The following is a 12,731-nucleotide window of genomic DNA, read 5'->3' as shown; positions in this document are numbered from 1 at the left end:
TTCTGCTCAGTGAATTTTCCTACTTATATCCTTTGCCCAGCTCTTTAGTTTTCTGTCATTATTGATTTGCAGAAATTCCTTATAGTTTTAAAATCTATTTATTCTGTTGTTTTAGAGATTTGTAATCAAATTACTTCCCCTAGTTTATCATATATGTGCTAATCCAGATTATAGTGCTCCTTTTTGACCAGAAATCTTTAATTTTGACATAAAGCACTATTCAATAAAACAAAACTATAAGATAATGTTCAGATGTTAAAAGTCTGGGGTCTGACAGTTTGGGAAACATGTTAGTATTTGGTAGCTGATTAAAAAGCTTGCAATTGGTGATTTTAGTGTTAAAGGTAGAAAGAACATATGTGTGAGTTGGCTTTTTCTCATCCCCTCCTGCCCTTTCATGTAACAAAAATATTGACCTTTCTTGAGATGTGAAAATAGTAGCAGTGGAATATGGGATGATGTGGTAAGATTCATTAACTTACAAATAACAAAAAACCTAAAAACTGGATATTTAACCTGCCTGGAGTTCTAAGAGCTACCTACAGATATTGTTAAAAATAATAAAAACAAACCCACTTCAGATGTAAAGCTTTCAAATGTTTTCCTTCAGCCAGAACTTAGTACATATATGCTCACATAATTTTTGGCACTGATATTCTTTTAACTTTTGATTATGAGGAAATGTACATTTTACACCTATTAAGAACATATGTTTTAACTGTGACATAATCAAAATCATTAGATGGTTGTCACTAAATTAGAGTGCTTGGTATGTTTTGGCATGCCATCTCAGACAAAAGTGCAGTGAAAGTACAAAGTAGTAATACTACTACAGTTTTCCTTCTATGTTTCAAGACCTTCTATAATTCCAAGACCATAGAGACCACCTCTGCACAGACCTGTTCTGTTGATTGGTCTTTCTACACATCAAGGCACAGCACATAAACGAAGCAGTAAGATGCCACACCCTTGGCACAAAACTTTTAAGCTGGAGAATTTTTGATGTATCGTTTTATGATTTTAGGATTATTATCATTGGAGCTTAGTCTAGGGTCATAAAGGTCTGTGATTTGAAAAACAAGCATCAACAGCCAACTTTTCTGAAAATCAGTGGACTTCTGTGCTGTTGTCCTTTTTAAGCGATCGTCTGAACATGGGGCTCCCATCCTGTTTTTTCCCTCTTCCTAACAATTATTCCTACAGGAAAGTTTGGCAGCATACAGAATCACTGTCTCATTGACAGGTAAAAAACCACCACCAAAAGACACTTGAAAATGCATATAAGAGGAAGGTTCCTTCATCGGGCCAAGTTGCCACTCAACCCCAAAGGTCACTATAGCCCCCAACCTCTCACTATTTATATCTCCTTGGCTTTGTAGCTCCTCCAAATCTCAATAGAGAACAGCCAAGTTGAAAATAAATTCCATTAGAATTGACAGTCCAGGTGTATTCAGCTATTTCTTTATGCCTGGGCTGTTTTCCCCATTTTAGAACACTTTACATTCACCTGCCTTTCTCTGCAAGGGGAAGCTTTCTGGCCTCCATTTTTCCTCTCTCTAGCTCCTGAGCATATAAACACCCAGACTTTCTGGGAAAGGGAACTTACGAGCCATCAAACCTGGCCAGATCTTGTGCTTTGTCTTTGAAACAAGATGATTTTCACATGAGCTCGTTACCATCAAGGGGGAGTAATAAAACATTATTTTTGTTCCTAAATAGGAATTTTCTGAGCCAACCATTATTCTTTTTGAAAGAGAAGACTTCAAAGGAAAAAAGATTGAATTTAATACAGAAATAGTTAATCTCCGATCCCTAGGATTCAACACGCACATACGCTCTGTCCAGGTGATTGGTGGCATGTAAGTGAGTTACCTATTTGTTTATTCAGTAGACTTTAAAAATTAAGTTTGATCATATTTCTTTTCTATGTCACCTTAACCAAATTGATGTATAATCCCTTATTTTCTGTAAGGGCTAGTATTTATGCTCCTTCATAGTATACTTTTCCCATTTGGAAAAGCCATGTGTGTGGCATCATCTCTTCATTCAGATTTTCAGTTGACTTAAGGTAAGAACTTTAACATTTCTCAAAGTTCCTAGGTGAACACTGTAATAAATCTATTGAGTATTTTTTTTAGCAAGTAGGAAAAAAAAAACTGATTTTGCTTACTCCTTTGAAAGACCAAGTCATTTAATTTTAGAGTAAGGGTTGAGATTTTCCTTCAGCCAGGAGTGACCAACAGATGCTATATGCTAAACGATTAAAGGTCAACATGAGAAGATTTTTCTCAGCTTCAAATAATTCTGAAATTAAGACATAAAAAATGAATACAGACTATCAGTATAATATGTTTTTAAGAAGGTATTTTTCGTTCACTTGCCAAAACAATAGGTATAGTCTGAAGGCATCAAACACTGGAGTGGGCTATGGCTATTTAAAACAAATTCAGGTTATTAGGGTGGTAGAGTTGTACGTGACATTCTTCCCCAACAGGTTTAAATTAGTATTTTGTTTTTATGATAAAATGGCTAAGATGATAACATTTTAGAGTTCCAGGATTAAAAACAGAGAATATTCTTCCTTGATATAATACATCAACCCAAGAGGAAGGTTGCTTGCCTGCTGGTCTGTGCTGGAACCCGTACTTCATGTGTGGGTATCACAGCACTTCTGGGTGGAACAGACCTGAGCAGTTTAGGTCTTTAGCAGTTTTCTGGACTGAGGAAGATTATTCTCATTTTAAACAAAATTTTATTATTTATTTTTATCTAACCCTTATATAACACTTACTATGTATACGAACTTTACAAGTATTAACCATTTAAAGCTCACAGGAAGTACTGGGCTGTCCTGTTAAAAGACTAGCTTTAGCTCACTGCCTGCCTTACTGGAAAAAAAAACCTACTGACTTCTCTTTAAGAGTGGAATTTTGGGGCAAAAATACTCATGTACCATGAATTTGTTTTGTCAAGAAATGGTTGCTATAACTGTTTTTGAAAATAAGGTAGTTTCCTTTTTAAAAAAAATCTTCCAATGTATATTTGAAGTATTATATAAAAGCTCAGCCTAAAAATCGAAACATTCTGAAATTATAATTGGAGCTCATTGCCACTTACTGCATTCGTCTCCTTTTGTTTTCCAGATGGGTCACTTACGAATATGGCAATTACAGGGGCCGACAGTTCCTACTGTCACCAGCAGAAGTACCTAAGTGGTATGAATTCAGTGGCTGTCACCAAATAGGTTCTCTACGACCTTTTGTTCAGGTATTTTCTTCTTGTGAGTGTTTCGAATAGACTTTTCTCTGAAATTTTTTTGGTAAATATAATTCACTTTTTAGCTTCAATTAGTTTGAAATTGGCTTCTCTCCCACCCCACCCCCTGAGAATTTCTGAATTTGGACTGTGTTTCTGGTGCTAAAAAGGTTATGATTGCTTCAGAAATGTTATTACATCTGACATCAAAACGTGGTATGTCCCAAGCCCTGGCTTGTCCATAGGCAGCTCCCAGCCCCAGGCACTCTGAAATTCTGTCAATCTCTCTTCATTGAGAAAATCCTAAAGCCTCTGAAACTCTGACACAGCCGTTATTCCTAATCCAGCCTCATTTTGGATTCTGCCCCTGCTGTTGATGCTGTTCAGTGCTTCTAAAATACGTGTCAGTGACTATTGCTTGGGTTCTTATCTTCTAGAAACGAATTTATTTTAGACTTCGAAACAAAGCAACAGGGTTATTCATGTCAACCAATGGAAACCTAGAGGATCTGAAGCTTCTCAGAATACAGGTCATGGAGGATCTCGGTGCTGACGACCAGATCTGGATTTATCAAGAAGGATGCATCAAATGCAGGGTGAGATTTGGGGTTAGACAAGGGTCTGTAAGGGCATCTCTCTTCAAGTAGATGCTGCTTCACAATTTCCAGAGCTCTTTTGGAAATAAGTTGGAACATTTTTCATGAAAATACTTCTTAGCTCTAATAGAAATAGTCAAGGAACTAAAAAGGAAGTAAATCTAACACCGATCCAAGAAACAACTTTATACTTGATTTTTATACAGAAATGGAAAGGTAAAAGGAAGTGTCTGTGTTACTCTCCCATTTTTCTTTCACCTTCTTATTTCAGAAATAAACTTCTAAGCCTCATCACTGTCAACACAGATCTCTCTTGGTCTGCATTTGGAAGGACCCCATAGACTAGGTGAAGAGTGAAGAGACACCACTGCGTGTATAACACACTCCGTTTCCTAGTTGTCATGCCTTGTAATTTCCCTCCTATTGCTCCCACCATAATGCACGTTTAAACGCTGAGCACAGTAAGATTTATGAGAGAACTCATGCTTCTATTGTAGATAATCTTCTTTGATTTTATGGGCTTGACTGTTTGCTCCTGAATTTTTTTTTTTTTTTAATACTGGTGCCCTTGAGTCAGCAGGAGGCATACAGCCTTGTGAAAGGAAGACAGCTTGTTAACTAGGTCTGCTGTGCTTGAGGGAGAATCATCCTTTCTGTAAACAGACGTATACCCTTCAGACGTTTAGAAAAGAGCACAAGAAACAGAAGCAACTAATACAGAGGCACTGAAAAAGCTAGGGAACATTTCATGCAAAGATGGCTCGATAAAGGACAGAAATGGCATGGACCTAACAGAAGCAGAAGATATTAAGAAGACGTGGCAAGAATACACAGAAGAGCTGTACAAAAAAGATCTTCATGACCCAGATAATCATGATGGTGTGATCACTCACCTAGACCCAGACATCCTGGAATGTGAAGTCAGATGGGCCTTAGGAAGCATCACTATGAACAAAGCTAGTGGAGGTGGTGGAATTCCAGTTGAGCTATTTCAAATCCTAAAAGATGATGCTGTGAAACTGCTGCACTCAATATGCCAGCAAATGTGGAAAACTCAGCAGTGGCCATAGGACTGGAAAAGGGCAGTTTTCATTCCAATCCCAAAGAAAGGCAATGCCAAAGAATGCTCAAACTACCACACAATTGCACTCATCTCACATGCTAGTAAAGTAATGCTCAAAATTCTCCAAGCCAGGCTTCAACAGTACATGAACCGTGAACTTCCAGATGTTCAAGCTGGTTTTAGAAAAGGCAGAGGAGCCACAGACCAAATTGCCAATATCCATTGGATTATCAAAAAAGCAAGAGAGTTCCAGAAAAACATCTATTTCTGCTTTATTGACTATGCCAAAGCCTTTGACTGTGTGGATCACCACAAACTGTGGAAAATTCTTAAACAGATGGGAATACCAGACCACCTGACCTGCCTCCTGAGAAATCTGTATGCAGGTCAGGAAACAACAGTTAGAACTGGACATGGAACAACAGACTGGTTCCAAATAGGGAAAGGAGTATGTCAAGGCTGTATATTGTCACCCTGCTTATTTAACTTATATGCAGAGTACATCATGAGGAACGCTGGACCGGATGAAGCACAAGCTGGAATCAAGATTGCCAGGAGAAATATCAATAACCTCAGATATGCAGATGACACCGCCCTTATGGCAGAAAGAGAAGAACTAAAGAGCCTCGATGAAAGTGAAAGAGAAGAGTGAAAAAGTTGGCTTAAAGCTCAACATTCAGAAAACTAAGATCATGGCATCTGGTCCCATCACTTCATGGCAAATAGATGGGGAAACAATAGCATCTCCAAAATTATTGCAAATGGTGACTGCAGCCATGAAATTAAAAGATGCTTACTCCTTGGAAGAAAAGTTATGACCAACCTAGACAGCATATTAAAAAGCAGAGACATTACTTTGCCAACAAAGGTCTGTCTAGTCAAGGCTATGGTTTTTCCAGTAGTCAAGTATGGATGTGAGTTGGACTATAAAGAAAGCTGAGCACCAAAGAATTGATGCTTTTGAACTGTGGTGTTGGAGAAGATTCTTGAGAGTCCCTTGGACTGCAAGGAGATCCAACCAGTCCATCCTAAAGGAAATCAGTCCTGAATATTCATTGGAAGGACTGATGTTGAAGCTGAAAGTCCAGTACTTTGGCCACCTAATGTGAAGAAATGACTCATTTGAAAAGATCGTGATTCTTGGAAAGATCGAAGGTGGGAGAAGGGGACAACAGAGGATGAGATGGTGGATGGCATCACCAATGCGATGGACATGAGTTTGAGTGAACTCCGGGACTTGGTGATAGACAGGGAGGCCTGGCGTGCTGCAGTCCATGGGGTCACAGAGTCAGACATGACTGAGCAACTGAACTGAAAAAGCCAACTTCTGTCTGTGAATTATCTTAATTCAAGGAAATGGTATCTTCCAGCAGTTATTTTTAATGAACATTTCAGTGATATTATTTAACAACTTTGAATTCAGTAGTTCAGTGAGAAAAAGAAAAGTGTACTAGATTATCAGAATCCTTTTATCTCAACATAGAATAGTACACTTTTCAAAAGCATTTTCTACATCAACTTGTGTGAATGTCATATGAATATGACTACCATACCTGTTTATATGTTAAAGGTAGATTCACTTCATAGAAGAATCCCTAAGATTTTTGCATTAGAACACACTCTTTATAGTTGGATAGCATGCCTTTTGAAGAAAATTTTAAGACATTTCTCATGAAGGAACACAAGAGAATAAATGGAATTCCAAGTTTTTAAAATGATAAAATGCCCTTTTAGCAACTTCAGTGCTACAACAGCCTTCAAAATTAGAGATACAGTCATATGCTGGAAGGCTCAGGCTGAGCGTGGTAGATACGTCAGAGAGGATTTAACAGACCCGGATGCAGATCACAGTCCTTTGTAGGGAGAAGTAAATGATGGGCACTTTTAGTGTTCTGAGGCTTCCCTTACTAGTAAACCAGAGGACCTCACAAAGGGCTTAAGTCTCCCCTTACAAAGGACAAAAACTGAGAACTTTCCATTACTGATGTCATTCAAAACGAAGGGCATAAATATTTGTTTGATCCCAGTTACCATGGCTAGAAGCTGAAATACTCATGTGTAAATGAAGCTGGGAACTAAAGTACGTTTAAAAATCAGCTTACCCAGGGGATTGCTTACAAGGGTACTTGAATGTGTGTCCCTCCATGTGTAAGATACCTTGTCCTTTCTGCTGAGCAGATAGCAGAGGACTGCTGCCTGACCATCGTGGGGAGCCTCGTAACCTCTGGCTCGAAGCTGGGCCTGGCGCTCGAACAGAACGCTGACAGTCAGTTCTGGAGCATGAAGCCCGACGGCAGGATCTACAGCAAGCTTAAGCCAAATTTAGTTTTAGATATCAAAGGTAAGGATTATTTTCCCTATCTGCCTTGTGTCTTTCTTTAGTTAACTAAGAAGCTCTACTTTTGAAATCGGGAACACTATTAATAATGAACACGCGTCATCTCATGTGATCTTCACAGCAGCCCTACGAGGCCTGTGTTATCCCTCCTCTCCCCATTTTACAGCCCCTCAGAACTGAGGTTCAGAGGGGTGAGTCAGTTTGGCCACACCCACAGTGCTGAGGTGGAATCTGGACATGGGCTGACTTTAAACCATTTATTACAACAGACTAAAAATCACAAGTTGAAAGGCTCAGTCTGTATAGCTGATGATGCTCATGTACATGCATGTAACCTAAAATCTAAGACTGAAAAGGAATTAAACAACAAACACAGCCAAAGAGATTTCAACTGAACATTTGTTCAGGGAAGTTACTCCGGAGTGAATTGATTGATGGTGCTTGGAGAAGACCAAATACGTTTATTTAGGCAAGTGGTTTTCCAACTTTATCTGCATCAGAATCTCCTGGCGGGGCTGTTAAAATGCAGATTGCTGATCCCCTGCCCTCAGAGGTCCTGATTCAGGAGGTCTGGGGTAGAACCCTGCATGTCTGACAGGGTTGCGGGTAATGCCCATGCTGCCTGTCTGGGAGGACTACTGATGATAATTTTTAAATAAAGAAAAATTACCAAATGTAGACATGGGAATTTAGTAAACTCTTGTTGCTGTTGACAAGCAAATGAAGACAGTGCATTTTATTTGTGTCATATGGCGTAATTTTGCTTTAAATTATTAACGGAGACCTTCTACTCCGTATCAGGGAACCAGTGTGCTGATGTTTGTAAATTTAGTGGAACTGTATAACACACACACAGTTTTAAATTATGGCTAGAAAGTTGGCTCAGTTTTACTTGAGTCAGGGCTCTAGACCAAAGCTGTCATTAAAAATTGATACAGGATTAAAGAAATAGCTTGTAACTGAGTTTTAAACTAACTTGTGGAAAATGGAGAATAAGCCTCAACATTCCCATCAGGGGCTTTGGTGGCTACTGATTCTGATCTGCGGGTGGGGAGAGTGTTCAAGCCACCTCACAATGGGGTCTGAGGTCACAGAGACTCAGAGGAGCCAAAGGTTCTCAGAGGCAAACCGAGTTCACTGAGACAGAGGCAGGGCACTACACCTAGACGGAGCAAAACTAAGCAGCGTCTGCCTCCAGGCTGGATGGGGCCCAACATCGCACCTGGGAGAAAACGCACACAGGAGATGAAGGCACCGTAGGCTGGCACAACAGACTCGTCAGCATGTACACAAGTGAGATGCCCATTCTATAGATGACCAGCCTGAGGTTCAAACTGTTGAGTTACTATCTTAATTCTTAGTTGGATCAACTTGTTAAACTGGAGCTCCTCAGTCTATAAAAGATAGTTTTAACACCTCCAGAGAAGCCAGAGAACTTGACTAAATTGGAAACACGGATGTGCAGGAAAATATGGACTAGTGCCTCTTACGGTGTGATCCACTTCCTGTGTCCAGGGTTACGGTCATTGTGATCTTTCTGAGCAAGTCTCTTAGAGCATTTCTTTTATTCTTTCAACATGTACTTGTTGGGTACCCACTTACCCACAATGTGACCAGCTCTGGGCCAGAGACTGGGGATAGCAAAGTGGTGGGGTGGGAAAAGACAGTACCTTGGCTTCAGAGAGCTTATACTCTGGAAGCTCCAAGGATATGGGATTTTCCCCACTTGCTATGCTGGCAACTGACCAGGAGTAAGGGTACCTGCCTTCTAGTCTTGACTCTGAAAAGGGACTGTGGGGCTTCAGGAACTTTCTTCTTAGGGGCTTCGCTTTAAAGCTCCAAGGTCACTTCCTAAAATGCAACACAAATGAGTCCAGTGCCTTTGGAGTAAGGATACTGTTCTGGTCTGTTTGTGACCTCTCTCCGTGTGGAGCCCAGTAGCTGCAGTAGTCCCTTGCTATCTTGGTCAACTGGGTTTAAATGTCTCCTAATGTGGGCGAATGATGCCATCTTGTGGACAAGACAGAGCAGGGCCACAAACCACATCCTATGCAGACGGGACAGAAATACATCTCTGTTCAGGGCACTTCACAGGAGACTGCGTTTCCTTGGCTGCAGTTGTTGACCATGTGTTACCTACTAATATTACAAGATTTATTCCTTTTAACCCATCTCCTGATATTTTGATAGACATCTATATATTCAGACCAAAGATATGACAACAGTGTAAGCTGATTCATGCTAACTTTAAAAAGATCAAAGTTTGGGATTTTAATTCTCCCCAAAGGTGGCAGAAAGAATCAAATTATTTTTCAAGAACTTTCTAGTTGTCATAACTCTAGAATTATGATATACACAAAAAGTATGTTTAAGATACTATAATCTAGAAGAATGAAAAAGTGCATTGTGACCTTAAGATAATACTTCCTGACATCTCAATGGAGTACAGTGTGCATGCCTCAGTGGAGATGGTAGGATTTGTGGTGGTGGGAACTTTTTCTCTCTCTGCAAACTTAAGCATAAAAAGCCCAGGGCACCTTGCTTTGTATCCTGTCCTGTATCGAGCTGTGCAGAGGTGCTCAGTTATCATGATAAATCAGTTTCTTCCAAGAGGGGCACAAGAGATGATTTTCTTCCCTATCAAAACTTATTATGTAACTTTTCAGACCTTTTGGAGGTTTTAAAAGACAATAAGAATATTTGATTCCCCTTGGCTTAAGGCTGCAGTATGATTTCAATACCAGTCACACTTACCCTGCATTGAGATGAGCAGATTTTAATTCTGACAGAGTCCTAGGTGCTATAACAATTGGTACAGAGGCTTCTGCTGAAAAGTACCTGAAAAGATGTTTACGCTGCACTAGGGGGAAAAAAACAACAACACATGACCCTTTCTTTTGTCCATGATACTTCACCATTGAAAGTAGAGGTCATGAGGCTATTTTTAACACTAAAGAATATGAAATATGGTAGGTGAAAGGGAACGTATGGAAACTGTATTGGTTTTACAGTTCAGTGGAACTCAGCATATTAAATGCTGTGAGTTTTTATGCACCACAGCCTGTGGGTTCCCAGCAGTGGGAATGCTGCTCTACCTACTATACTTCCGGGTGTCACTCAAACCTCCCCTTTGACCTAATACCACCACTGTTCATTGTTGATGCAAAATTTGTCCCATTGACCATTCCACCGCTGAGGCCTGCCTGCTTTCTTCCACTGCTATCTCAAATCCACGATCCCTCCACTGAATATTTGTCACCATCTTTGCTCCTTTCCCATCTCTAGCTTCTTTCCTGTTCCCCCCAGTTTCACAGATCTTAAGAGTAACCATGGACTAGATTTTAAGACTTGAGTAGGAAAAGAAGCCTGGGGAGGCAGGACATCAGTATGGAGCTGCTGATGTCCTCTGATGGGGCTTTAACACATCACCCCCAGTGGGTGGAGCCTCTTAGTCCTCGGAGGCAGTTCTGGGCTTTCCTTCCTGTTTGGTTTCCTCAAGGCACGTAGTTTTACACCTTGTTTACCTTGTGACCCTGGTGTTGTGATAAACTGTCTTGCTACAGCTCCTTCACATGGGCACATTTCCTTTTATCATTTTCCTTTTCTTTCTTTCAGGGGGTACACAGTATGATCAAAATCACCTTATCCTCAACACTGTCAGCAAAGAGAAGGTAACACAAGTGTGGGAAGCCATGGTCCTGTAGACCTGAATAGAGAACACAGGAAGAATATTTCTGGACGTCTTCCAGAGCTACCTGACTTAAACAGAAAGAAAGAAAAAAAGGCCTGCTGCTGGAAGCACGAAGAAGAGAGCGGACCTCCTCCTTCAACAACTCTAAAGTCTCTTGAATCGCGTTCCTGTGACCAGGACAACCTCTCATCTTAGCAAAAGACTGTGATCATTTTAAAACAAGTATCTGTCCTCTTGTTTCTTCCCTTTCCTTTCAGGAGCTGCTTAAACAGGTTGCCTCCTTAGCAGCTTTAGGGTACTTTTTGGAAAAAGTTATACTAAGACCTTAAGAGATGATGTATGTTTTAAATTATTTCCAAAGATAGAGAACAAGAACAAACTTACCGACCTTGCAGGGCTACAAGTCCTGTACACTTTAAAGGGAAGGACAGAAGGTCGAGTTTGTAAGGTAGGAGACGCTTCAGCATCTGAGAAGAAATCATTTATTAGGCCTGCAATTTTGGTCCCTGACCCTCTGTTTTCTGGACTCAACTAATTACGCTGTAAAGTGGGGAAAGCCTTAGCTGTTCAGATATATATTTTAAGGAACTAAGTATGAACCAAGTATGTTTCTGTTAATATTAAAAATTAGCAAATTTACAAAGATATCATGTCCACACCCACTAACATTTATTAGCAGGATCTGCATTATTCCCCTTCACCTGTGGGCCGCCCTAGACTGTCACATGTGAGTACTGATACTTTTCCTGTGCATCTACTGAACAGTATGATTATGACCTAATCTATTAGCCCATCCTCACGCGTGTACAGCTAGTTCTGCAGTGTTAAGCAGGCCTTTGCTCAACTCGGATCTTTTAGCCCGATTTTCCCCCTCCTAACCAGCTGCACTGGTGTGAGGCCTGCATGGGGCTGCCTTCCCTGGGAGGCCCCAGGGCCCCACAGCTGCTCTGACCACTGGGGGCGGCCTCACGTCACTTACTTCAGGAAGCAGACACTTGAGGTGTGGAAGGCTCCAGAGGATGACCAGCGAGTCTCTCCAGAAAGAAGGGAAGGGAAGGAGGCTGTAAGCAATCCCTGTTGCCTGAATCTTGGGACTGAGAACCCTGTACTGCAGTGAGCATTTCTGTGAAGACTGAAAATGCTGAGCCGCTCACTGTACACTCACTGGCCAAGTTGTCCTCGTCACTGAATACTGGTGCTCCTGTCACATTCCTCGTTTCCGTTTCCAGTTATGCAATGTTGGTCCTCTGGAGTCTGCGGTGGGCACTGGCGGCCACCAGTAGTTTACCCTGCAGTATTTAAGTCTGCTCGCACGTGTCCAATAGCGGCCGCCACGTCTGTCCTGTTCTTGGGTGCAGCGCTGGCCTTAGGCCTCCACGCATCTCACTACCTACAGTACAGTGGGGGTAAGACGTCTAGTGTGTGTTCAATTTCTCTCTCAAATAAACTCGGTTTTGGTTAACTGTATTGATAAAATCTGAGAGGATCCATTCAGGAGCCCTCCAAACACTTCCAAGAGGGTCAGGGGGAGATCAGAAATAAATGTCTGACATGGCGGGCTTCAGAGCTGCTGGATTAAGGGCAGAGAGAGATTTCTGACTGCCCTCACTTCAGAGTTGGTGGTAAAAGGGCACACGGCACCTGAGTAGAAATGCCCCCTCACTACCATCTGGGAGCCCTCAAGGCAACAGGGCTGGCATTTGTTCAGAGAAGTCAAAAGTGGCTTATTTACAGCTGGAAGAACCTCTTTCTTCTGAGGTAAATTTGTACTGGTGGGAACAGTAATTC

The 12,731-nt window shown here is 41.1% G+C and overlaps 1 protein-coding gene across 2 annotated transcripts in view; it reads left to right on the top strand.

Annotated features, from left to right (window-relative positions):
- The window catches only part of CRYBG1 (crystallin beta-gamma domain containing 1), a 229,087-nt gene extending 217,500 nt beyond the window's left edge, over positions 1–11,587 (top strand). For both annotated transcript variants that reach the window (XM_040238556.1, XM_040238557.1), the window contains 5 exons: positions 1,720–1,859; positions 3,144–3,267; positions 3,693–3,851; positions 7,093–7,255; positions 10,868–11,587. In XM_040238556.1, the coding sequence (XP_040094490.1) occupies positions 1,720–1,859; positions 3,144–3,267; positions 3,693–3,851; positions 7,093–7,255; positions 10,868–10,956 (675 nt within the window). In that variant the 3' untranslated portion in view covers positions 10,957–11,587. The remainder of the gene's footprint in view (positions 1–1,719; positions 1,860–3,143; positions 3,268–3,692; positions 3,852–7,092; positions 7,256–10,867) is intronic.
- Positions 11,588–12,731: the final 1,144 nt, after the last annotated feature.

The sequence above is a fragment of the Oryx dammah genome, unplaced genomic scaffold (genome assembly GCF_014754425.2).
Source record: "Oryx dammah isolate SB20612 unplaced genomic scaffold, SCBI_Odam_1.1 HiC_scaffold_4, whole genome shotgun sequence".
In the NCBI taxonomy this organism is placed as follows: domain Eukaryota; kingdom Metazoa; phylum Chordata; class Mammalia; order Artiodactyla; family Bovidae; genus Oryx; species Oryx dammah.
The sequence above is the reverse complement of the archived record's forward strand: the minus strand, read 5'-3'. Positions and strand labels throughout refer to the sequence as shown.